Source organism: Rhineura floridana, chromosome 6 (assembly GCF_030035675.1).
Source record: "Rhineura floridana isolate rRhiFlo1 chromosome 6, rRhiFlo1.hap2, whole genome shotgun sequence".
Classification (NCBI taxonomy): Eukaryota; Metazoa; Chordata; class Lepidosauria; order Squamata; family Rhineuridae; genus Rhineura; species Rhineura floridana.
In genome coordinates, this window is record NC_084485.1 from 64,546,705 (window position 1) to 64,574,239 (window position 27,535).

Sequence of the window (27,535 nt, forward strand, 5' to 3'; positions counted from 1 at the left end):
CAAAAAACTACATTTGTGTTCAAATGCCAAGAAGAATATAAAAACGAATGTGGCTGGTGTTGTTAAAGAGTTAAGTGCATATAAACCATTATTTGCCTGACTACTGATTGTAACTAGATCACAGCGCCAAGTTAATTTATGTGAGACATTGGGCCACTATGCATTCTCTGCTGTATCACGATCACTGCTTAATACCGATGGGACTATGCATCTATGCTAGCAAAAAAGCAAATGTAATTGAAATTGAAGTAATGTCTGACACCAACACAAAGTACTAGCACAACCAGCAAAACATCTGAAAGTATCTGTTCTGTTGCAATTATTGATGGTGTGGCAGAACTACAAGCTGCAGAGAAATCAAAATATATTCAAACAAGTAAAGATCTGGCTGATGTATTCATAAAAACTTTTTAGAGCAAATATTGGGAGCGTGATGAAATACACTTGGTGTTTGACATCACAAAAGAGACTCCAGGGGATATTACCCACCCAGTACAAAATCATGGACAGCATGAACATAGCAAATGTTACTATGAAGAAGCTACTTTCATGCATTAGCACTAAAGATGAGTTAACTGTGTACCTAGCTCATAAGATGCTTCATCATGCAAAAATGACTAGAAAGGACTTTGTAGCTGCATGGCATACAGACATGGCTGCCTCACATTAGTCTTTGAAGTTTCTTAGTAGTACACAGGAAGAAGCAGATTCCTAGATAATTCTACATGCCATCAATGCCATGGACAGAGGAGCTAAATATATATATATATTTGCACAGGACACTGATATTTTGGTTCTTACTGTACGAGGGTACCAATGACTTCCTCCTGAGTTTTACTATTCCTTTTTCAAAAAAATGTATCACTTGTGAATATATTTCAGTCACTAGGCCCTTTGAAGGCTTCTGCATTGCCTGCATTTCACATTTTTGATTGCACAGGTACTTTGTCAGGGAAAGGTAAAATTTCATAGTGGAAAGCATTCACTACAGCGACCAAAGACTCTCTTCTTGCTTTAAACTCACTAGGAACACAAGACACAATCCCAGACATAGTATTTGATAAATTGGAAGCATTCATTTGCCAGGTCTATCAGCTAAGAAACAGGATAACTACTCTTGATTTCGAACCAAGATGACCAAGCACACCCAACAATTCCATCTCCTGTTGAACATGGATGGAGAATAGATAGATATCTCCCATTCTCTGTGACATGACATACACACTAGATTCAATTCTGCAGCTGATCAGATGTTCATGTGTAAAGAACAGGCAAGTCCACCCTGCAAATGCTTAGCCAACAACCTACCATGTATAGATGTGTGAGTGTGGAGGAAATAATGACCTGTGTGATAATGATTCTCACATTGGACCGGACCTCTCAGACTCTGATAATGAAGATGATTATAGTGGTGATAATGGTGACCAGTGACTAAAGCCTATTCGGATATACAATGTGTGAATAGTTATGTTATGTTACAGTAATGACTAACAGTTCCAATAAACAATAGTGAATGACTTTATATAGCTGTTAACACTGCAATTATATTACATATTGCTATCAGCATAAAACGGTCACCTATTAAACTTATTACCTGTTTAAATACTTACCTATTAGGTATTAAATATGCAATTTAACCACACACAAAAAATAAATTCCAGTACGAAACATTTTGTTCTGACTTTATCACCTGTGCAACAGCCAAAACTAGTATAGAGATAGGGTCGATATTATAAATACAGTATGCAAATACCTACAAAAATTGACTTTTGAGTTAAGGTTGTAATGAACAAATTTATGGTTTTGTGAAATGCCTACAAAATGATACCTTATAATTTAAAATCCATCCACTATGTACGGAGATATTCATGATTTTGCAAATTTTGATGGTGGCCATCTTGATGACATCATCAAAACTACATGCCACACACCGAAGAGTTATACCATGGAAATTATGTATCTAAAGGTAGTTTATCATCATATAAAACCAATTGGATATTCTTTTCACTAGTTCTGCCACAAAATTACAATTGCTCCCCTACTATTAAGGTGCCAGCACCACAAGACGCTTACAACACAGTCCAATACATGTTTACTCAAAGTCTTCCAAGAAGCTATGAATAGGATTTTTTTGTCATTCTGACTACTAAACAAACAGTTCTGCATAACTCCTAAGCATGAATACTTTCAAGAACACACATGTGAGCACTATAGGCCAAGTGTATCTCTAGAAGGAACCATCTACTGAAACAGCGATGGACAGGCTCAACAGTAGAAGACCCCAAACATGTTCAACCTGATCCCTATACGTGTCCATTCAGAACACAGTTCTGCGGGGTTTACCCAACTAAGCATGTATAGGATTTCACCTTTAAGCTATGTTTTAAATCACTTTAAACTCTAGGAACTTCCCTAGAACAGAGGATTGTTTTATTGAGATTACAGAATGCCTGATTCCATAAAGGAAGCCACAGACATGAACTTACAAGATCTGAACAGGGTGGTTAATGACAGATGCTCTTGGAGGTCACTGATTCATAGGGTCGCCATAAGTCGTAGTCGATGTGGAGGCACATAACAACAACAATAGAATGCCTGACAAACTGGGCTCCTGATTGTCTAGGGCAGCCAGGGTGGGGAACCTCAAGGTGGTGGCCAAATGCGGTTCTCTAGACCTATCTGGCCTTCAGATCTCTCCCCTGGCCACACCCCTCATTGCTCTGCTTCACGCCCCAAGTATTTTTGCCTGGCTGGAATGCGTCCTTTAACTCTAATAATGCTTCTTGTCTAGATGGAGGATGGAGCGGGGTATGGAAGTGTGTGTAGAAACTAGCTTATTGTATATTCATTGCTTTGCCCATTTTTGTCTTTAACCCTAAACTGACATATAGCCCTTGGAAGGCTGTCCAGAAAGGAGTGGGGTCCTTGGGCTGAAAAAGGGCAAGTTGGAGGTAGACCAAGATGTACTGATAAGATTTGTGGGTAATTTACAGTTGATCAGTAAAGATTTCTGACACCCAGATGATAAATGATAGTAACAACAAAAGGACTCCTCCCCACCCCACCCCACCCCACTTCGATCCTGAAACAAAAGTTTAAAGGGAAACATTTTTGGTAAAAGGACTGCATGCTCAGTTCTGATGCTGAAAATAAAATCCTAGATTATGTGTGAACACACATAGAATTAAGCAACAGGGTGCCTCTTAAATTCTATGTGTGTTCACAAAACACACATTGCTTGTCCTACCATTAGACAGAGTGAAGTGGCTGCCTCAGATGCTGGATGCTAAGGGGTGATGGTGAGGTGTTGGAGGACCGGGTGGTGTGTGCCACACATTGACTTGCACTCAGTGTAGCCTGGTGCCCCCAGGTGCAGTGGAAGATGCTGTCCCAGTGCTGAGGTAAGATGCAGCTGCCAGTCCAGTTAGCTTCTATACATGGAACTGAGTGGGGAGGCCCTCTTGTTCTTCGCCTCAGGCAGCAACATGTCTTGGGTCAACCCAGCAAGCACACCTACACATATTTTGCACCTGACTCCGGTTGATAGGCCTCAGGGTTCTAATGATATTTATTTTATTCTTATTTATTTTACAGAATTTGTATACCACTTAATTGTAAACATCTCTAACCAGTTTACATTATATAGATTAAAATTATCGATAAGAAGTTAAAAAAAAGTTGGCCTGATTTTCCCCCCAAAATATAAAATAGGCAGTTAAACTATACATTATAAACTAAAATTGCATATTAAAATACATTTCAGATGTACGTATCTGGGTAGGCTTGCCTAACCATTTTTTTTAGCAGGTGCTGAAAACAGTATAGTACACAAGACAGATTACAAAACCTTAAGACTGTCCACCTGTTAATATGTTTACACATAAAAATCTGTCCTTAAGTTACCATCTCCTACACCAGCCAAACTAAAACAGTGCACTGTATATGTTATGTACGGGACCAGGATAATATTTTCTCAAAATGCAAAATTCTTTAAAGGAGAAAAAATTCCACACAAATTTAACCTCTTGAATATGGAGCTTCTGTGTTTTGTACTATGAATAGAAAATATTGCCATAAGGTAAACTGCAGCTAAACAATTTTATGCTTGCTATGCCTTCATTCTCTGAACTCCTTAACTGATTTTTTATGCACACTTCAATTCTTATATTTCATTTTTAGCTGAAAATTCCAATTAACCTCTATACAGTTATAATTCCTTTTGTTGAATATTTTGCTTAGACTTGCATCTTTAAGCAATGAAGCTCCCATTATTGCTAATAGATGTGTATCAGAGCCTGAATTGGAATATTACCCTCCCTAACTGAAAGGCTTTAAATGAATATCCCATGATCAAATCTTTTGGTTTGCTTTTCAAGGGCACATGAATAGCTTAGCAAAAGCAATGCTGAGAGCCATCTGGTGCTGTTAACAGGGATCACAGCCCTGCTCATGTTCCTTGAGGCATATATACTGAACTATGCCATTTTCCTTAAGGAAAGCAACTGTCACAATAAAAATTTAACCCCCCCTTCCCAGATCACATTTTAGGTGATACTCTTTAGGAGTATGTTATTTACTATATTCTTACTATATTCTAATTGCTTCCTGTGCTTTGTAGTGCCATAGGGAACAATACTGAATGTCTCTACACTACAGAATGGTCAATTTTGAAAAAGAGTATGTGGATTCACATCAGAACCACATTTCCCTTCCACATAGATTGGATTATCCCAGGCCAGCTGTGCTCTCTTTTCAAAGATATGAGGTCAGCCAGGTTGTCCCTTGAGATGCTGGCTGAAGTATGTATTTCTGTTACCTCCCTCAAAGAAAAAATGCAAATCTTACAAGAGTTCTGAAATCGGCCTTTCATACAATAGTAGAAAAATGAAGAACTAAAAACTTGCGCACTATTTTGTGATATTTTGGTTGGCCTAGTAAAGGTATTGCCCTAATATGGATGCTGGAATTTATAAAGACAGATTCTCACAATGGAGGACTACATATTTATTTCAAAAGTGTTTTGACTTAAAAAAAAAAAAGAGAGAAATCTCAGTATTAAAATAGCGGCAAGACCATTTGCCATGTTATGTCCAAAGAAATACAGAGAAGGGTGCAATCCAATATCCATCTCCTTGGGAGTAAATTCTATTGGATTCAATTACTTACTTTCAATTAAACATACATAGGATTGGGCTGTATGGACCAGAAAAATTCAGATGATCCTTGCTGCTGAGTGAATGCCTACATATCTCTTCAGTACCTTTGATCATATTCAGCTTCTCTGTAGTAAGTACATCTCTCCAAGGTTCTCAAAGGGCACTTTTATGCTACAATTATATACTAGTTTTAAATTTGCTTAACTATCATGGCTCCCTGCAAAGAACCCTGGGAAGTGCAGTTCTATGCAGGTACTGATTATTTTCTGGCAAGGTTCCATAGGCCCTTTATGGAATTACATAGTCCCTTTACAGAACTATAGAATGGAAGAAAGTCACGATGGTATTTCCTGTAGGCGTTTATATAATTTGAAGTGAGCTTCTCCAAGAAAACACACCACCCGTATCCATCTTTTTATGTGCCTTGCTTGATTCAGAAAACAGAGCACTTCTTAGCTCCCACTCACACAATAGGCTATTCAGGTAGCTGTGTGTTCCAGTGTTCTCTAGTGATGGATGGACTGCCTTCAAGTTGATTCCAACTTATGGCGACCCTATGAATAGGGTTTTCATGGTAAGCGGTATTCAGAGGGGGTTTACCATTGCCATCCTCTGAGGCTGAGAGGCAGTGACTGGCCCAAGGTCACCCAGTCAGCTTCATGGCTGTGTGGGGATTCGAACCCTGGTCTCCCAGGTCTCCTACTTCTGCAGGTACAATGCTTTGCTCCAAAAACATAAATGCTAATTTACACTAGGCTAAGATTGTGTTGGCCATGGGAACTACCATTATCACGTTGCCATATGATTCTTGATGCACTGTATTCATGAGAACATTTGGGGTGCTCCACGTAGGTTGCAGCCTGTGCCCAACACAAAAGGCCAAATCCACACTGTGGATGCAGAGGCCTCTGAGGCCTGGTGCGTATTAATGCTATCAGTATTTATGCAGACCTAGCAAGCCAAATCAGGCTCTAAGATAAATGAATAATAATTTTAAAAAACTAGATCTCCAGCAAACATTCAGAAAAAAAATGTAATTAATCCAAATTCTTGCCAATCTAAAAACAGACAGGGATTCACCCATCCCTCATGCTGATTGATCAGACCGATTGCACACATTTCAGTGCCAGACGCAAAACATCCAAACAGTGCTTATCATATTAACATATAATAATAAACTAAATAGTGGATTATCTAAATTGTGCCCCCAAATTTCCAGAAACTAGTGGGGTTTACTTGCACAGAATCAGAATGAAAATATGCACCAAATAAGTCCTAGTACCTGCTCAAAGGCTCTTACCATATATGGAGTGAGAAATGCCAGACGTCCCAGCTGGATTTAGAAAGGGAAGAGGCACCAGAGATCATATCGCAAACATACGTTGGATAATGGAATGGAGCAAGGAATTTCAGAAGAAAATCACCCTGTGCTTTATAGACTACAGCAAAGCGTTTGATTGCGTAGATGTTGCGCTGCAGCCAACTCAGAAGGGCCAGGAAGGGGGGAGGCATGAGTTTCAGGCGCCTCCGCAGCCAGAAGAAGCAGAGTTGGGGATTGTTGTGTCTGAGCAGGATCGTGCGGGAGGGGGGCAGCCTGCTCTCCAGCCAGTTCCCACGAGTAATGCCCTTTCCGAGGAGCCGAGTGCACCGCCCCCAGTTGATGCAGAGGACTTGTGGGGGGAAGCTTCAGAGTCAGTGCCAGCTCCTCCTTTACCAAGCAGTTCCCAGGAGGATTCCAGTGTGGCACCGCCCCCTGACCTCGAGCCCGTTGCTCGGGAGCAGGTGTCTTCAGATGAGCTGTTGGATGCGCATCCCCTGTCTCCTCGTTCCCGTCGCCGTGAGAAACGACAGGGCAAAGACAGAAATTACGAAGGAGTCAGAGATTATGTTCGAAAACATTTCCTATATAAGCCTGCCGCTCCCAGTGGGGGGTCGTTCAGTCAACTTCCTTCACACGCTGCAGAGCATGTCTAGAGTATAGTTAGGGACTCTAGTGAGTTAGCGTAGGGTTTCCTATGAAGCGCAATGCCTTTGATGTATCCATTACTCTAATAAAACGAGATTTACTTGCACACACACTCCAGCCTCATTCTTTCGGCTCTGGACGGGACAGTAGATCATGAAAAACTATGGAATACTTTAAAAGAAATGGGGGTGCCACAGCATCTGATTGTCCTGATGCGCAACCTATACTCTGGACAAGTGGCTACTGTAAGGACAGAATATGGAGAAACTGATTAGTTCCCCATCGGAAAGAGTGTGAGACAGGGGTGTATTTTATCACCCTATTTATTTAATCTATATGCAGAACATATCATACGGAAAGCGGGATTGGACCAAGATGAAGGAGGTGTGAAAATTGGAGGGAGAAACATCAATAATTTAAGATATGCAGACGATACCATACTTCTAGCAGAAACCAGTAATGATTTGAAACGAATGCTGATGAAAGTTAAAGAGGAAAGCACAAAAGCAGGATTACCGCTGAACGTCAAAAAGACTAAAGTAATGACAACAGAAGATTTATGTAACTTTACAGTTGACAATGAGGACATTGAACTTGTCAAGGATTATCAATACCTCGGCACAGTCATTAACCAAAATGGAGACAATAGTCAAGAAATCAGAAGAAGGCTAGGACAGGGAAGGGCAGCTATGACAGAACTAGAAAAGGTCCTCAAATGCAAAGATGTATCACTGAGCACTAAAGTCAGGATCATTCAGACCATGGTATTTCCGATCTCTATGTATGGATGTGAAAGTTGGACAGTGAAAAAGGCGGATAAGAGAAAAATCAACTCATTTGAAATGTGGTGCTGGAGGAGAGCTTTGCGCATACCATGGACTGCGAAAAAGAGAAATAATTGGGTGTTAGAATAAATTAAACCAGAACTGTCACTAGAAGCTAAAATGATGAAACTGAGGTTATCCTACTTTGGACACATCATGAGAAGACAGGATTCACTAGAAAAGACAATAATGCTGGGAAAAACAGAAGGGAGTAGAAAAAGAGGGCCAAACAAGAGATGGATTGATTCCATAAAGGTAGCCACAGACCTGAACTTACAAGATCTGAACAGGGTGGTCATGACAGATGCTCTTGGAGGTCGCTGATTCATAGGGTTGCCATAAGTCATAATCGACTTGAAGGCACATAACAACAACAACAACCTGCTCAAAGAGAGAGCCAGTGTGGTGTAGTGGTTAAGGTGCTAGACCTGGGAGACCAGGGTTCAAATCCCCACACAGCCATGAAGCTCACTGGGTGACCTTGGGCCAGTCACTGCCTCTCAGCCTCAGAGGCAGGCAATGGTAAATCCCCTCTGAAGACCACTTACCATGAAAACCCTATTTATAGGGTCGTCGTAAGTCGGGATCGACTTGAAGGCAGTCCATACCATATACCTGCTCAAAGTACCTGCTCAAAACAAGCTATGTTACTTTAGAGATTCTTTCACTGATTTCAGCAGATTCAGACTGCAACGAACGAAGCCAGATATTCGTTCTGCTTCTGCAGCGTACAACAGACCACTATTAGTATCGGCAAGAAATGCAGCCTATTCTGTTGCATCTGATGTCACCAGAGCAGGAAGCACCAGCAACACCAGCAGAGATCAAGCTGTTGCCGCACGGACTCATTTTGTTGCAGCACCGCATCATGGCTGCGTCCATGCAGTGACTGAGAGCGACAGTTCTGTGTGACTCTGCCATTAGCTGATGGATGTTGCTTTCTAGTGGTTCCTTCCACTCTGGGATCACAGTAAGCTGCGAAATTTCATCCACAAGAAGTGAAGCCTTGGGGTTTCTTTGACCATGTTTGCTAAAGCTTTCAGGGTGAAATCCAACACTGCTATCAAAGGGTCTGATAGGTAAGCTTTCTTGTTTTTTCCCCCTTCAAGATGTTTCCTTGATCGTTAATCCGTCAAGACTCTTTAGAGTTGTAAAAGAGAATGCTTTAGAATCGAGGATTTATGGGATGCTACTTAAAATTCTGTTTCGCGAAAAAGAAGGTGCACTTTTAAAATGGTATGTCAGGTTAATGCCTCCCTCAAAGTGCAGTGTCTCTTCGCTTTAATTTTATCTGTTGTGTGAAATGTACAAGTTGCCGGTTGATTAGTATTGGTGCTTGGGCTATGGTTTCACGGAGGTAGTTGTGTTATATTACAAATACGGTGGTCTGATTTGTTTGTCTGACACTTTTAAGGTTTTGGTTTTTTGGATTTTTAAAAACATGAATCTACTTTTCTCCTTAGATCAAAAGTAATAGATAATGTTGCAGTAATTTGAGGCCAAGAAAAAATGGAATAGATTAAACAACAAATAATTATCTGCTCCCCCCCCAAATAATAAGCATTACTTTTCTAGAGTTGTGAACAAATTGAACATATTGGAAAATGTTCATAGCATTGCACAAGTTGCCCTTACATGTCCACCCTCTTTTTCTGCTCATCACGTACTCACTAATTCCAGCACACAGTTCTTCCTGATAAACTGGCTGGAGAAGTATATCTGTACAACATCATGAGCTGATTTCTCTCTATAGCTGTATTTTTTTAATTTATTAAAATATTTCTAAGCTGCACTTTTCAAAAATGTATATAAAGGCAGCATTACAAACTACAAAAACATGATATAATTAAAACCCAGTGAAAACATTGTTTAAAAACAACAATAACAACAATAATACATATAGTAATACTTGAAGTTCTAGAGACGTTTAGTTGACTATTTATATTTGGATGTAAAATATTTTTATTTCTGAGCTAGCAGTGCTATTTTCTGCACTTGGGTGAAGATGGACAAAAGTTAAGATTGCAATATTCAAAAACTAGATAATTCTCATGCTTTCTCTTCTCCTTTTTTCCTCCAGCTCCCAGCTGAAATTATGGAGACTCCATTTGGGTGTCTGTCTAGTCTTTGTTCCTTTAATTAATATTGCAAATAGATTTATGACATCTTTCTAATCCACTAGTTACAAATAGAAGTAGCATTTTTGGAGGACCAAATTGTTAAATGTTTATAATGAGCAAGGGGCGGTAAATTGGAAGTGTTGGTAATATGTTTTGGTAATACGCTATAGTATTCTTAACCTCCGCTAAGTAAGCAATGATGTTCCTAATCAAAATGAAGGTTTATGCCTACCCATGCCAGTGTTTATCAAATTAGGCAAGAGGTGCTAATCTTAAAAGTTAGTTTAGGCGTGTGCAAGGTCTTGCCTAGAAGCTGTGGCATTTTGACTTCGACCCCCATTACAATCTATTTTGAAACTTATCCATGTTTTAAAACTGACTTGTCAAATCATAGGGAGTAATTAAATGTCACTAAGCTTGGAGGTCTCCGTTCTTTGAAAAGCTTCTGCCCATTTTCCCTTTCTGCCCTTTATGCTTGGAACAAACACAGCACCTATATGCTTCTACCCCTTTCTCCCTTCAAACATGAATTCAATCCCATCTCTTCTTAGGCCCTTAGGCCTAATCCAAGGGTAGCTAATTTGTAGATGTTGTTGGGCTTTGATGTTCCAGATGTTGTTGGGCTTTGACTCCCATCAGCCCTATTAAGTGTGCTAATGGTCAGGAATGGTGGGAGTTGCAGTCCAACAACATCTGGAGGGCTACAGGTTAGCCACCCATTGTTCCTTCATTCCCATGCACAATTTAGTCTGTAAGCTCCTTGGAGCAAGGACCTAAATATGTACATTGATGGTGCTATATAAATAATAAGCCCATCTCATAAAGCTGATAATGAAAAGAACAGTATATAGAAACCTGACATGCTTCAAGGGTAAACATTCAAGTTCTCTGATATAAAAGGACTGGTATCTCACTATGGTGTGCTTTTTGAAGCTAAGTTGGCAGGTTGTCAAAAATACTATTTAAAGTGTGGCCTTATGTTTTCAACAGCTTCACGCTAAAAACTGAATATAAAACAATATGTGGCATATTGCTCCATCAAAATATTTTTTTAAAAAAAAAGAATAATAGGAGTACAGAGAATTGCTAGGATTTTTTAAAAAACATCCAGAGTAAATTGCAGACACTTCTTACTGGTTTATGTAAACCACAATTGCATAAAGACATATTGAAGCAGATTCTATTCAGTCTTTTTAAAGGTATGAATATTTGTTAAAACAATTGATATGCTGCTATAATATCTGAAAGAAAGGAAAATGTATTCAGTGGTGTTCCACAAACACTTGTGCAAGCTCTTTTACAATAAGATCTATCTTATTATGATAATAAGATCTAATGAATCTGCTTGTGCAATGAGGTTCCCAAATGGAAGAACATCTTAGATATAGTTTCATTTTTTTTTGTAAAGCATGCCAGGTATAAAACAGCGGTCCCGTAACAGGGAGATGCCATCCATATGCAGAAGGGCACCTTTGGATTCAATCCATTGTTGTTGGCGTGTGTGTGTTAAAGGATTTCAAAATTATAGAAATTTATTTATTTATTTATTTTAGACCATTTATATACTGCTTATATTTAAATAAAACTCTAAGCGGTGTACAACAAGTCAAAACATCAGCTACAGAAAACAGTCAATAAAATACAATTAACTGAACAAAATAGAAATGAACAATAGGCTAAAATGGAAGTAGCAAAAAATGGAAGAAGACTAACCCGTATAAATGGAGGGGATATATTTGGGTTTGTGGTGTTTCTGAACTGGTAAAAGTTGGTTTACCTAATTCCAGTGTGAGAATAGTTAGACAAAAATATATGGTTATTTTCAAACTTGCGCTCAGGTGAATGTTCCATTAGTGCAAGGATTTCTCCTGTGAATGGAATGTTTTCCCCTTCTCATCCTCCCATATGCCCTCTAAATCTGCTCAGGGGGTTACTCCAGCCCTCCAGAGCAGACTGGGGATATCGTGGGGCATGTAAGGGGGAAAATCAAGATCAAAAGTAGGGTGAAAATATTGGATCTGAAAACTCTTCTACCTTTTTGAGCCCATGGGCACATCTGCAAACTGGAGAAATGTCATGGACACCACACACATAGCAACCTATTCTATTGGCTACAATAGAACGTTTCTTTCAAGCTTAATTTCAGTGGGAAGAGGGGACCAGTGGGCGTTAGAGAAGGCCTCTGAGGGCCCATGTTAGTGACCCCTAATTTAAGATCTAGCATAACAGCTTTATGAAAATTGAATTCTCTCTTTTTAAAATGGGTTTTAATCTCTCTCTCTCTGTACATAAAGATATGGTGTACTTGAGTTGTGAGGTACCTTGGATGGATGGAGAGGTGGGAAAATGTATAGTAAAGATTGTGAAAAGAATGAACATAGAATGAGCATTTATAACAATAAAAGGCTGAAAACAAGCAGCCTTGTACATCTTGCTTTCTTCAATATACGTTACTGGTCTGACTAAATTTCAGGAGTTATATGTGGTAACAAATGCATGATTAACCTTGTAGGAGGAAATTGCGGAGTGATGTTGCAGCGACTTTTCCCACCCTCACTTCCGAACAGTTATCTGACGTTGTGCCAAATAAAGAAGAGTTGAATGTCATTAAACTGTACACTCACAAAGGAGAGGCTCTCACAGTCTATGCCAATGGCAGGATTCCAGTCCTTTTTGAAATGGAGAAAAGACTGTATCCAACAGGTACGAAGTATGTTTCAGCAGGCAGTTTGCTATTCCGGAACTGGCGAGATTTGAGTTCAGATTGCTGTTTCACTTTGGACAAGTTGCAAAATAATTCTAAGCCTCAGTTTATTATATCTAAAAAATAAGAAGGTCCCACTACTTCTCAGTTATGGTAGTGAGATATAAAAATCAGATGTAGGTAGCATATTGTCTTTGATCCATAAACTATCCCTGAAAAATACTATTACTATCGGTCTGTTCAGGTGTTAGCTATCTGGCTTAAATTACCGTGCGAGGAGGGGGAGAGTGGACATGAGCATGCTAGCCCCACTCCCCATCTCCATCTCCATCCACAAGTTCAAGGGTAATTGTCTGCAGTATTGTACTAGCAGAGGCTCTCAGTGCAGTGTAGAAACCTGAAAAGTCAGGGTAGTTTCCCTTGTATTTGTGCAGGAGAATAGGGATGAGGGGAGGGGAGCCTAGCTCATGAATGCCTGAATGCGTAGATCGTGAATGCCTGAATAGGGCTCATGTACTGCCTGCTATGGGATGGCAGGAAGAGAATACTCATGCTGAATCCAGAGAACCTTCTTCTCCAGCTTCTACTACAGCGAAGAATTGATAGGGGATTCTGTTTTCCAGTTTTGGTTACTCTGTAAGAACTGTGAGTGCAGCAGCTGGTGTACATTTTTATGCTATATTCATTTTTCTCTACCATGGAATTAATCCTTGTTTCAAATCCTGGTTAGTAATCAGAAACCAAACCACAATTTATCAATTTGGGCGTAAGGGGAAACTGTGGTTTAAACAAACCAAAACATTGGCACCAGAACAAGGGGTTGAGAAGGGAGTGCAGAGGCACATAGTTTTTTCTCAGACAGATAAACTGTGGTTTGTTTAACCAGGCCAAAGTATCTTCTAACTACACATTGTTTTTACCTATTGGGTTTAAATATCTTGTAATCTGTTCTATTCAGTAGGGTGGGATAAAAATAAATAAAAAATATGTTAATTATCTGTGATTACAGAAAAGTTAGTTACAGCCCCTGGCTAATGATGTGTTTTCATTGTGGGATTTAATTTTAAAGACTATGATAAGCTTGAGACTTACAGAGGATGAATAATTTTTACTTGCTTTTTATAAAACTCCTTCTCTTCTTGGCACAGTTAGAGAAGTCATTCTTCTATTTTTTTTCGGCTGTGAGATATAACTGGGCACATATTTTAGCCCACTAGCACAAAATACCTTAAAGCACAATCCGATGCATGTTTACTCTGAAGCAAGTCTCACATTCTGCTATCTTCAGTGGGGCAAGTGTGTACAAGGCTGTAGCCTTAAGGACTAAGTTTCCTTTCCTGATGCAATTTCCAGTTTTCCTCTTTCTTGTAGAGTACTCTTCCTTGCCAAAAGGTTGGATTCTTTCTGGCTTAATAACAAAAAGTAGAGTCAGGGAGGGGTCCTTCCAAATGAATACACATGTTAGTCATTATATAAACTCAAAACTGAAGCTGGGTTGTGTGCTCTGGTTTTTTGGTTTCATCATTCCCTTCATTTTTGTTGTGTGTGTATATATTATGGCTGAGAGATACTGGCCATGGCATCCTTAACATTAGTAACTGTGAGGGTATGTAATTGCTTTAAATGTATTAGATGTTTGAAATGTTTGAGGTGTTTAATTGTTTTAAAATGTTTTAAATATGTTTTCATTATATTTTAAATTGTATTGATGTAACATTTTGAAGTTTGCCACCCTGACCTCATTTGGGAGGAAGGGTAGCACAACACAAATTTAATGAATGAATGGATAAATAATAAGACAGTCTGGGAACTTTTTCCAGCTGAAAAGCAGGATAGAAAAGAGCAGGTACTTAAAATAAATCATATTTTCCATTGTACAGGCTCTGTGTGCCATTGCTTATGTAGACTAAATGGCACCACCAGTGCACAAGGAGATGAGGCTTCGAGGTTAAAACAAATATTAAGGAGGAAAAACCTTTTTTGGGGAGGGACCAAGAACAGCCCAATGGGGGCTATGTGTGCTCAGCTGCCAAGGAGTGCCCTCTTGATTATTGTGGGGAAGAAATAGAAAATAAGGGGGCGGGGAGCAGAAGAAGGGTAGGACCATGTGGCTGGAATCCCGGTCAGGAGCATTCCACGCTGCAACATTTTTTGCAGGTTCCGTCTCCTGATTCTAAACTCAGATTCATGGATATCAGTTCTGAAAAACTGGGGAGAAATGCAGGCAAGCAAAGTTGTGTAATGCTGAAATTTCAAAAGCATTTTGTTTTCTCTTTGGGACAGTGTACACTCTGTGGTCTCATCCTCACCTTCTTCCTGACTTTTCCACATGGCCACCTGTGTTGCACAAACTAGCAGGAGGAGCAGGTAAGGGGCCTGAGCTCAAATCCTCAAAGTGCGTCTGCATTGTACCACTCATCTGCCTTTTTGTGGAGCTGGTCTTCGTTATTTGGGTTGTTACATTGTGGTCCTAAGCATGCTGTTAGAAGTAAGATCCTTTGAAATGCAGCAAGATTTATTTCCAAGTAAATACATCTATTTTTAGCATTGCGGTGACAGTTGAAGCTGAGGTGCTCCAGGCCTTTTTAAAAATCCCCTTAGGAAGGAAAATAATGTGTAAATAGAACACATATCAGCCTGCGTGGATGTTAGGATCTTCTGCTGAGGCCCTTCTTCAGGTACCTCTGCCATCAGAGATGAAGAGGGTGGCAATGAGGGATATAAGGTCTTTTCAGCTGTGGTGCCCTGGTTATGGAACTCTTCCTAAACAAGCATGCCTGGTATCCATCTCTTTTAGGCACCAGGCAAACTTTTTTCTAACCTTGCAGGCCTTTTACATATTCCTTATTTTTTTTAAAAAACAACAACACTGGCACTTTTATTACTACCAAAAATAGGAAGCCTGTATCCTCTACCCCATCACCACAGTGATGTTTCTAGTAAAACAGAGTGTTTCTAATAAAAACACTCCAAATTCTAGAGTGAGTCATGATTTGTAACCATAATAAATTATGTGATGCAGATTTGGGTAACTGGCATTCGAGTTGATAAATTTTGGTTTTGTGGCTGGAGAATTGATGGTAGCAGAGCTGCTCAAAAGCTGCCCTGGCAATTAGGGACAAGATTTGAAGCCATCAAAGAGAAGCCTTTGTTTCATGTCAGCCTCGAAGTCAGTGGCGCCTTTTGTTTTTTAAAAGAGAAGTGGGAACAAGGGGTGTTTGTGACTGTCTTTTAACAATTTTGTTACAATGATAATAAAGGGTCTTTTTCACAGATCTAATGCTTCCAGGAGTTATAGTGCCCTCTTCCGGTCTTCCTCAGGTAGATCAGGGGACTCTCTGTGCTATTACCTTGGTGGGAAACAGGTACGATTTCTCTTGAAAACTAATGCTGAAAAGATTGATCTCTTTGTGAATGGGCTCTTATGGTGCATTTTGAGGGTAAATCAAGGGTAGGGAAATCAGCCACACGTGGCCTTCCAGGCTTCTTTCTCTGGCCCTCAAAATTTTCCTTAGGCTATACCCCACCTCAGGTCACATCCCTTGTGATATTTTTGAGATCCTTTGGCCAACTAGAATGTGTCCTTGAACTGCGATGATGCCTTTTGCTTGTCAAACACAATTGAATGCTCTGATGCCAAGCAAGATCACATTTAAGAAAACTTAGGGGCCTTTCCTGTTGATTTTGTGTGTGTGTGTTGTAATCTTTCATACCCTTTGAGGTTTCTCTCTGTCCTACCATTGCAACTCTTGGGCCAAATGGATTTTAAAAAACTCCCAAAACGTCTTGTAAAGAATCATGGCAAAAACCCCAAGAGTTACAGGAATTTGATCAGGCCAACAAAAATACAGGGCTTCTCACGTATGTGTCTGTGGGTTTGGAGCAAACATTTCTGGAGAGTTTTCACCGTAGAAATTACATAGGAATATATGGGAGTGCAAACACTCAAAGCTACCTTTTATTGAGTTAAATTATCATCCCCAAACTTTGTGCCCTCTAGCTATTTCAGACTACATCAGCAGGATCTTGCTGGCTGAAGCTGATGGGAATTATAGTCCAAAACTATAAGGTGCCAGGTTGGAGAAAGTTGAGTTAAAGCAGTGATTGATCTAACTCAATATTGTCCATTCTGACTGGCAGTGGCACTCTGCCTAAGAATCTAAAGGTCTTTCTTAGCTCTGCTTCTTTACATTTTTTAACTAAAAAATGCCAGAGATTGAATCTGGAGCTCTGTATGTGCAAAGCAGGTGCTCTGCCACTGAGGTAACGGATCCATCATGCAGGCAGAAAATACAAGGTGCATGGCTTTGTAATAAGTGGAAGTCTCTTACATGCAGTTGGGTCAGCTTTCAAGAGGTTTGGCAGGTGCATAGATCAGAGTTGTCTGACTTTTTCTTTTTCTTACAAAGATGTGTGTCCGACTCTTTTCTGCTCATTGCCTGAATGTAATAAATGCAAATAAGGGAAAGTAGCATCAGCCCTGGGCAATATTATTATGATTATTACAGCAGGAATTGGCCTGCATGCTTCATGACTGCATATGCTGCTCATGCTTTCCCTCCCCGTCTCCTAACTTTGCTGAGGAAGCAAAGGAACAAGATTATGACTGTTCTTATGTATGTGGCATCCTATGAACTGGGAAACATCTCAAGCAGCAGGGTGGAGAATGGATGTGTGTGTGTGTGTTTCCAAAGCGATAAGATGGCAGGGAACGCCTCTCCCTATTTTGGTACTCTCCAACCACAAAGCTGATTATGGCACTTTTTCTGCTCCTCAGCAAAAATTAGGTTCTATCCACGGAAGTTGGGGATCTTTTTTTGAATGGGAAATCTAAAGAAATATAATGCTTCTTATTATGCTTTTTGTTTGCTTATATTGCAAGAAGAGCCTATAAACCTACTAGGAAACAAATGCAGAACAGAAATCTGACTGTTGCCCAAAGAGTATATCTGGGAACAATATGGGTTTCAACTGAGAATTGTCTCTGAACTATCTTGTACTAGTATTTTTCCTGGTTTATACTGATGGGCTTTCCAGGCAACAATTTGGTATGCTTTTTCTTATCTCATCCCCTGGTTTTGTCCCTTCCCTCTTGGATTTCAAAGGGAAGTGAGCAGACAAAATGAGGAAGGCCTTCTGACCCTCCCTTTTATTTTGTCTCTGATTGTGTGCAGCCTCCTGTTAATTACCCTTAACCGCTGGGCTTCCAGTAGCAGGGTTGATTTTCATGTATTGAGGGGCATTATTCATTGGCTAGTTAAGGGTCCTTGTCAGACCCCATTTTATTGAAGAGAGGAGTGAAACAGGGCTGTCTACTTGCTCCCTTTTTATTTAATTTTTATATTAATGATATTGTAGAGGCCATGAAGTCACAAAGTTTTTTCTCCCCTTCGCTTAATGGACAGACAATCTCATTATTAATGTATGCTGATGACATGGCTGTTATTTCTTATACTGAGATTGGCCTCAGAAGATTATTGGCCAGACTAGCTGTATACTGTGAAATGGAAAAATTGAAGATAAACTACAACAAAACTAAAGTAGTAATTTTTGGCAAAGGTAATATTAAACATAGATGGACAATTAATACCCAACTAACTGAGCAGTGTCCTTCCTTTAAATACCTGGGCATCACCTTTCATAAGTCCCTTTTGTGGAAAGTACATTTATCTAATGTCTTGGTAACTGCTCAGCGAACAGTAGGTGCCATTTTGTCATTTTTCTATGCTAAGGGAGGACAATTGGTAGCCCCTGCACTTAAAATATTTCAAGGCAAGGTGATAGCCCAGATGTTGTATGGGGTTGAGATCTGGGGATGGGACGAGAAGGTCACAGCCCAATTGGAAGTAGTCCAAAATAACTTTATAAGGAAGATCTTGGGCCTCCCCCAGGGTACCCCTGCTGCCTATTTAAGGATGGAGGTAGGCCTACCTTCCATCGCTGTTAGAGTACATCTTGCATTGTGGGGCCACTATAGGAAATTAGAAAACCTCCAAGAATCCCATCTTGCCAAACTCTGTTTTCTCCATTACACAGCTGGAAACCAGTGGACCAAATTTTTGTCACCCATTTTACAAACATATTCCTTACCATCTCTGGGAGAACTTAGTATGTGGAACAGAGAAAATATTAGAGACTGGCTTTTTGAAAAGGATGCTAACAAAGACGCAATGGCGATACAATCATCCAAATTTTCAACTTGGTACTATCATTATAAAAAACACAGAAGTCTTTCTCAATATCTGGTTAATATAACCAATGCGCCACTGAGAAGGGCTTTAACATCCCTTCGCCTGCAGACCATGCCCTCTGCATATCTCGAAGGGAGGTTTCGTAAGCTCCCTGTCGAACAACGCCTCTGTCTTGTGGTGTTGGTCAAGTGGAGGATGTTATCCATTATGTCCTCCACTGCCCAATTTACAATGTGATCAGGCCCAAATTACTAATGGTGGATGAACTTAAGGGTTCTGATGTCGAGAAACTGAACTATCTTCTTGCAGACGTGTTTCCGACTGTTAGCAACCGAGTCGCTACTTTTGCCCTGCTCTCTCTTAAACTTAGAAAGAAATACTTAAGTTCTTAGTTGTAGCACTGGTTTTAGCTTGTTGTAATCCTTTTCTCCTATATTTAATGTTTTTCATTATCTTATTGTATAATTTTATTTTGTTGTTTGAATGTTGTTGTATTTCATAGTATGTTATTGTATGTTTATGTTATGACTTGTGGTTACAACATTAAACTTTACTTACTTACATTGGCTAGTTCAGACATCCCAGCTGTTCATGAATGTACTTCAGGCCTGCACACTCCCTTCTTCCCTTGTGTATTTTGGTACACTTCTGCACATACTAGTCTGTGGTAACCATAGGTTACGAAGATGGCCAATTCAGGCACTTGCCTCCAAACCAGAAGTAGAAACTACAGTTTGAATTATTCTTGTTTAGAGGTAAGCTATGGTTTGCAGTGCCCAAACTGGCCATCATGGCAAATGGTGGTTATCAAAGACTGTAAAGTGCAGCAGGGAATTGGGGTATGTAAGGGGAGGAGGGAGCACATGAACCTAAAGCACTTTCCCCACAGTCAGACCACAGTTATAACGTCTGAACTGAGAGATTTCTTGGCTGCAAGCTCTAATATCTAACTTGCTTTAGTTGGAGTAGTAATTTAGCTATTTGCCCTATACTATACTCTGGGTTTTTTCCCCAGAGCCCCTGTGGCCATCGGAATAGCTATCATGTCCTCTGCAGAGATGGTGGCAGCTGGAATGAAAGGAAAAGGCTTCACAGTGCTGCATACATACATGGATCATTTATGGTGGGTACATCACCAGAAGTACATGACAGTTTACAAAATGGGAGAAAACCTTTTAGTTAGCTTTGGACAGGTGTTAATCCAAAACTCAGATTAGAGAAGGATGAGCCCTGAGAAATATATAGTAACGAAACAAGTAGCCTTCTATAGAATCTGCTGTATCACCTCTTGGCAGTGGGTCTTCTACCCAGGTTTACAAAGTGACAAGTGGGTCTGAAGTCAGCATGGGTACATGGTTTTGACAAGACTTAAAAAAAACACAGTTCTGTTACACAGGCCCAATCTAGAAAACTGTGAACCTTTCTTGTTGTGGCCACCCTGAGAACTCTGTTAGAGTGTGCCCTAAAAATACTATTAAGGAATGGATGAGTACAACTCTACAAAAGTCTCAACAGGTAGTGCTGTGCCCATGGTTCTCCTTGAGTCCCCATGAGAGGCATCTTGGGTGTGGGGAATGATCATCCTCTTTTCTTTCCCCTTCCCAAATCAGACCAATGTTGTGGTGGACCTTTCTTCTGAAGCTCCTTGCACCACCCATCACCTGGTGCTAGCCTAAGTCTGTCTTTCTCTCCTGCTTACGTCCATGAGTGGGTTATACATACTAGATTGTGAGACATGTGTACATTTTAATATTTCCATAGACGTTATAGCAGGAATGGGGAAGCTGTGGCTTTCTAGATATTGTTGGACTACAGCTCCCATCATTCCTGACCATTTGTCATGCTGGCTGGGACTAATGGAAGTTCAAGTTCAAATAATAAGTCTCTGCTATGCTGCCTGTTAGGCACAAAATCAAATACGCAAGCCAAAGGGTATAGCATTTTGATGGTTTTAGGCCACACTCTACTTGAAAGTTAACCTATAGCGTTATAGCTAGCTATGTCCTACTCAGAGTAGACCCATTAATATTAATGGAACTCAGTTAGCCATGTCCATTCATTTTCATGGGTCTACTTTGAGTAGGATTAGCATTGGCTATAACTCATAGTCTTGAGAGGGTTTATGCACGTAAGGTCTTGTTTTGGTTATGACAGTCTGTTGGCCCTTTGCACATTAAAAGCATTAAATAAATGTGACAGTGTCCTTGGTTTTCCAGATTGTTTTGCTCATAAACTTTACAGTGAAGAAAATGGTTCTCCCTAACTATACATCTTAACTGATCCCATATTGATTTCTTGCTATGAGCTGCTCTTTTGCTGAAATGGGAATCTGGGGTAAGATTGATTGTGCTACCTATTTTTGTTTGTTTTTAAATTGAAAAAGGGGATTTGGTGACAAGTCCTGCCCACCAGCAATAGCCCACTTAGAAGCTGAACCTTCAGAGATTATGAATGCTGAAGAAGAAGAGCAGGAGGATGAAGAAGAGGAAAGTAAAGCACATGGAAAGAGCCTCCCTGTTGACCCATCCCTGCAGACAGGCATTGGAAATCTAAGTGTGGAGGAAGATATTCAGTGTATGGTCATGGCAGAAAAGGAGGACCCCAATGAAAGTGGTGCTGCTGAAGTTACTGAAGAGGACAACCTAGATGTTCCTCAGGAGGTAGAAGATAGTAGAAGTCCACAAGGTAAAATTTTTGAGATGTATACAAGGATTTGTATTTGAGGTCCCATCTGTACCACCAATATCTAGAGAGCTGCAAGTTCTCTACCCTGGCTCTACATTAATGTTGGGCTACCATTCCCATCATCCATGACCACTGGTCAAGTTGGCAGGGGTTGATGGGAGTTGAAGTCCAGCAATATCTGGAGAGCTACAGGTTCTACATCCCTTGTCCATGTGTGTGTATGTGTATATATATAAACCATGGCATGTAAAGGGGATGGATTTCTTTCCTATCTCGTTCAGTATTGCCTATGCTGACTGGCAGTGGCTCTCCAGGGTTTCAGGCAAGGAACATTTCCAGCCCTACTTGGAGATATATATATATTGGATGGTGTGTAGATCCCCACATCCCTAATAAGTGAAATAGGCTTTTATTTAAGATCGGTGCTCACTGCTATTGTGTCAACTTGCTTCTGTGGAAATTTAATGTTGGTAGAGATGTTATGCCGAACTTTAACATTTGTCCTTTCATTTCTTGTTATCTGTGACTATATATTATCTTGACCAAAAGGGGCAGGGGGGACTATGCATTGCATGGCTTGCATGTAGAAGTTCACAGCTTGTGATCATGTTGTGCCACATGGAAACCATTGCCCTGCTCAACACTGACACAACTGAAAGGCATAAGCAGGAGCTGAGAGGTTCACAAGGTGTGAACTGGGCCATGTTGCATTCTGTGCTGAGGCTCCTAGGGACCAAACTGTTTTGTCTTTTTCTTCTAGAGCAAATGAATGTGTTGCTTCACCAATGTTTCTTCCATGCTTTAAAATGTAAAGTGAAGAAGTCAGAGCTCCCTCTACTGGCCAGCACCTTTCTCCGTAACTACGTGTTCTCATGCTGGTATGTGTAGTAAGATCTATACAAGCTTGCAGAGCTTCCACATTGCTGACTGAGGGATATAGAAACAGAGCCTTGTATATGTGGAGACACCATTCACTATAGTCAACATTAGAAGCCTTGTATACACAGAGCTCTAAGCCACAGCCGTTGTCACTATATGTCGCCCTGGACTCCTGCTGGGAGGAAGGGAGGGATATAAATCAAATAATTAATAAATAAATAAATAAATAAATATGAGCAGTAATGTGAACTTAACATGGATCCAGGTCTGTATTTCAGGCATACTCCAGATGTGACACAAGTTAAAATTTTGTTTGCATGAAGTGTTGGTCTGTTTAACTTTGAAAAGCTCATTGCACATATAGGGTATTTTGTGTTGACCAATCTTTTGATAATTCACAAGGAAGAGCTATGGCTATCTTCCAGTAGAAGTGTAACAAAAAGAAAAGAAATTGCTTGCATTTGTGATGAAAAAGGCAGGTCTATTTGATCTCTTTATGTGAAATTTAAATTCTCTCTTTTAAGAATATTTTAGCAGGAGAGGTCTGGAAACAAATTTATTTTTAAAATGTGGTCAACAATGAGAGAGGCTCAGTTCCTCTTATTTCTTGCATATAATTGTTTGTTTGTTTAATCCACCAACAGTCCAAAAGATCAACAACTAGATATAAAGAAATCTAGCTACAAAAAGGTAAGTTGCGTTTTTGTTGTTTCTGTACCACGAGAGGTTGAGGAAAGAAATTAACAATTAAGCATCAATAAAAATTTGTACAGTAGGTATTTGCCTGACTACCTGTCCAAGTCCCTCACACAGATGCAACAGATATGAAGGGCTCTTTTATGATATTTGTGATGGAAATTTGAATAATTTTTCATTTGGAATATTTGATTTTTGAATTTGCATCATTTCTGGTTTTAAATTATTTTTATTATCGTGTTTTATTTTGTCAAGTCACTTTGAGACTTTTAAAATTGTATAAAGTGACTGATAAATGAAATAAATGATCATCATTTTTGAAGGGCTTTCTTTTCTTTGAGAGTGTGAAGTTTGTGACATATTTACTGAGATGTAAGGTTTGTGCAGCTCTGTGGGGACATGTGCCCAGTTCTGTGGACAAGGGAGTTTAGGACACTGGGAGTTTTGTGTGTGCCCGTTGTTTGGCAAAAGTGGCTCGTTGTTGTTTGCTCTTCTACTTCCCCTTCCTGCCATTTCTTTGTAGATTGCTGCTAGCTCTCTCATTGCCCTTCATGAAGGAAGTGGGGGAGGAAGGCTCTAGTTGCAATCAATTTGTTAAGATGCCATAATGATTAAATACAATTGCAGAATGAAACATAGTTGTTCAGTCTTCAAGCTGTAAGTGTGAGCAGCTGAGATTATATTTTTCTGTGGATAAATTGTTGCACTTTACTATAATGTGTATTTCCTACATCTAACATACGAAACAGCCTTATATTTGACCATCTAGCCTAGTACTGTCTATCCTGACTTGGCAGTGGCTCTCTAGGGTCAGGGCAAAAGGTCTTTCCCATCATTTGGAAGATGCCAAAGGTTAAACTAGGATCTTCTGTGTGCAAAGCAAACAGAAAGCTATGATCCCTTCCCTCAAAGCACATTATGTAGGAAATAACATAAAATCTGCACGCGGATCACTGCATGCCTGATAAATTTTCAAATGATTTTTGTTGGTTAATAGCACAATCTTGTGCATATCTACTTAGGAGTAGTCAACATGGTGCTCTTCAAGTGTTGTTGGACTAAAACTCCCATCAGCCCCAGCCAAGATGGCCAATGGTCAGGGATGATGGGACTTATAGTTCAGCAGCATCTGGAGGGCACCACATTGGCTACCCTGATGTAGAAATTACTCCCCAGGTAAGTGTGCATAACCAAAAAAGAATACATGCTGTTACCAACAAATTGTCCACAAAACTTTAAATATTTCAAGACACAACATCTGAAGTAACCCAGGGGGCTTTCTAAAGAATTACAGCTATATTGTACCCTATTATATCTTTTGGTCTAAATCCAACACAGACTTAAAAACCCAATGAAATGAATGGGCTTAAGCATGCCTAACTGGTTGGATTTAGGCCTTTAATTTTTTTTAAGCAATGCTTGATGAGCTTTGCTACAAATCTGCCATACCATCTTACATATTCAAATCAGATTTTCTCATTGGGCTTCTATAAGCAGTTGAAGGTTGCTTTCCTAATGACTTGATGGCATCCATCCACCTGTTGGTATCTCTCTTAACATGCCTCAGTTGCCCTGGCTTTTTCTCCCCTCTTCAACTGCTCTTCGAGGGGAGCAGCATGTGCTGTCTCATGGGCTGCTGCTGCTCTGCTTGTATCCAGATTCTAATAGCCTGTCTCTTTTATAGTTCTCCAAGTTCCTGCACACGATGCAGCAACATAAGATCCTCCAGGTGAAAGAACTGAGTAAGGGAGTAGAAAGCATTGTGGATGTGGATTGGAAGCATGAAAGGTAAGACTCTGAACTCTGTATGAGCCAGAGCAAACTCTTGGGGGAGATGTTCTAAAGTGATGGTTTTCACAGAGGAGAAGAGGCAGAACGGTGTGTTTGTGTGCTTGTAATGACACTGACTAATGAATGAGCTGAGCTGTATTTAACCACTAAATAGCTAATTAGCAGATATGTTGCCCTTTGTCTTTGGTCTGAAAGGTAATTTTCCTCTCATAGAAGATGTGTAATTATAGTTAATATCCTAGGTAAGTTGTTGCTGCTATTAAATTTATATCCCACCTTTCCTCCCAGAAGGAGCCCAGGGCGGCAAACAAAAACACTAAAAGCAATTTAAAACATCTTAAAAACAAAAGACTTTAAAATCTATTAAAACAAAACATGTTTAAAAACATATTTAAACAAAACACCTTAAAAACATCTTTTTTTAAAAAAACTTTAAAAGCTGCTGTCTCTTAAGTTCATGTAGACAATCCAGAATACTTTGAATATTAGGCAGGCGCCATCTCTGCTACCTTTTCGGCGCCTTTTGAAGACTTTCCTCTTTCAACGAGCCTTTTAGGTTGAGACCTATCCCAGTCTGCGTTAGAATTGCTTAATATGTTTTTAATAATGTTTTTAACCATTTTTAAAGTTGTTTTTTTAAAAAATGTTTTTAACGCTGTTTTGTTTTAATGTATTTTAAGATCTGTTTTTATGATATTTTAAAGTGTTTTTAGCGCTTTGTTTGCCACCCTGGGCTCCTGCTGGGAGGAAGGGCTGGATACAAATTAAATAATAAATAAATATAAATAAATAAGTAAACAAGTTGCTGTCTGCAAACAGAAGTCCAAATGAGCAGAGCTTACAACCCTAAGTGAGAGAACCCAACATGCTTAATAATATGATCTTTGGATGACAGGTGTGTGTGTGTGGTGAAGCACTCCAAGAATGACAATGACATTAATGCATGACAGAGACAATTAGGAAAAGGGGTGCTTGTATATTCAATAATGGCTCGGAAAAATAGGCACAGCAAAGGAAGCAAACATGGGGGGTTAATGCACACAATAGAGCAGGGATGGGCAAGCCAGATGCTAACTTCCCCCAGCCCTCATAGGCCATTTGGACAGATGAGTACATCAGTTAGCTGATTGGTGCTATTAATGAGCCCCTTTGAAGGTTCACTGTTAGTGAGCCCTGCTTTATTACAGAGCCATGAGAGTGGCTGTATACTATAGTCAGCATGGATTTTTCACATTACTCAATGTTAAATTGAAAATACCCCCATTCCATTCTGATGCTTCCCATAAGCTCATTTCAAAAAAAAAACTTTACCAAACGTATAGTCCTGAACTCAGAAACACTTGCTTAACAACCCTCGAAATTTTCATGGCGATACAGAAAACAGTCAGAGGGAATCAAGAGTTCAAAGTCTAAAAAGAGAGAGAGAAAAAACAGACCCCTGTTGGACTTTTTCTGTCAGAGTTCTCATAATTTGTTCAGCCATGTTCACAGAGTACCTATAATCCTATTACTGACCTTGCCCCATACTCTGACCTTCACCTTCTGCAGTTTAAAAATTAAAAAAAATGCCTGGCTGATTTTTAATTAATTTAAGAAATTTAGCACTGAACACAATGATAAGGCCGGGCATACTCAGTAAGAACTGAGTCACTGTTCTAAAAGCCAGACTCACAGCTGCTGGGCTTGCCTAATCAGGGGGCCACACCCACACCAGACCTTTATTTCATTTTAGACAGTCATGGCTTCTCCCAGAGAATCTTGGGAAGTTCAGTTTGTGAAGGGTGCTGAGATGAGACTCCTATTCCCCTGACAGAGCTCCAGTGGCCAGAGTAGTTTAACAGTCAGCCACTCTGATTGAAGCTCTGTGAGGGGAACAGGGCATCTCTTAGCAACTCTCAGCACTAACTACACTTCCCAGGATTCTTTGAGTGAAGCCATGACTGTCTAAAGTAAAATAAAGGTCTGGTGTGGATGTGGCCAGGGACAGCTTTGGTTTACATTTGGGTGGGAGGCTACATGTGCCTGCTGTAGAATAAAAGGGGGGGAATGCTGAAAAACAATGATACTGTTCACAGTATTTTCCTTTTGGAAAGGAAAGGGGCTTCCCCTCTGCCCAGTGCCCACCCATCCAATCTCCTCCCCTCCTTCCTCCCTTCCTCCTCCCCTCTCTGCCCCTCCCTCAGGTCAGTTTCACCTATCCTAAAAGGATTGCACAAAAGTAAATCCCACTGAACTCAAAAAACATGCAAATGATCAAACCTGCCCTCCCCTCCTCCTCCTCTCCCTCCTCCCCCATGGTCAGTTTTAACCTATCCTAGGACTACAACCTGGGATACCAGGGTTCAAATCCCCATACAGCCATGAAGCTCACTGGGTGACCGTGGGCCAGCCACTGCCTCTCAGAGGAAGGCAATGGTGAACCCCCTCTGAACACCACTTACCATGAAAACCCTATTCATAGGGTCACCATAAGTCGGAATTGACTTGAAGGCAGTCCAATTCATTTTCAAGCATGATTGCACA

General features: G+C 40.1%; 1 protein-coding gene across 1 annotated transcript in view; it reads left to right on the forward strand.

Moving 5' to 3' along the window:
* The first annotated feature begins 8,779 nt into the window (after nucleotides 1-8,779).
* Nucleotides 8,780-27,535, forward strand: part of EIF2D (eukaryotic translation initiation factor 2D) — a 33,099-nt gene continuing 14,343 nt past the window's right edge. The window contains exons 1-9 of the mRNA XM_061632109.1: nucleotides 8,780-9,025; nucleotides 12,579-12,769; nucleotides 15,054-15,137; nucleotides 16,045-16,135; nucleotides 19,977-20,084; nucleotides 21,345-21,646; nucleotides 22,407-22,524; nucleotides 23,170-23,215; nucleotides 24,906-25,009. Coding sequence (XP_061488093.1) covers nucleotides 8,970-9,025; nucleotides 12,579-12,769; nucleotides 15,054-15,137; nucleotides 16,045-16,135; nucleotides 19,977-20,084; nucleotides 21,345-21,646; nucleotides 22,407-22,524; nucleotides 23,170-23,215; nucleotides 24,906-25,009 — 1,100 coding nt within the window. The 5' untranslated portion in view covers nucleotides 8,780-8,969. The remainder of the gene's footprint in view (nucleotides 9,026-12,578; nucleotides 12,770-15,053; nucleotides 15,138-16,044; nucleotides 16,136-19,976; nucleotides 20,085-21,344; nucleotides 21,647-22,406; nucleotides 22,525-23,169; nucleotides 23,216-24,905; nucleotides 25,010-27,535) is intronic.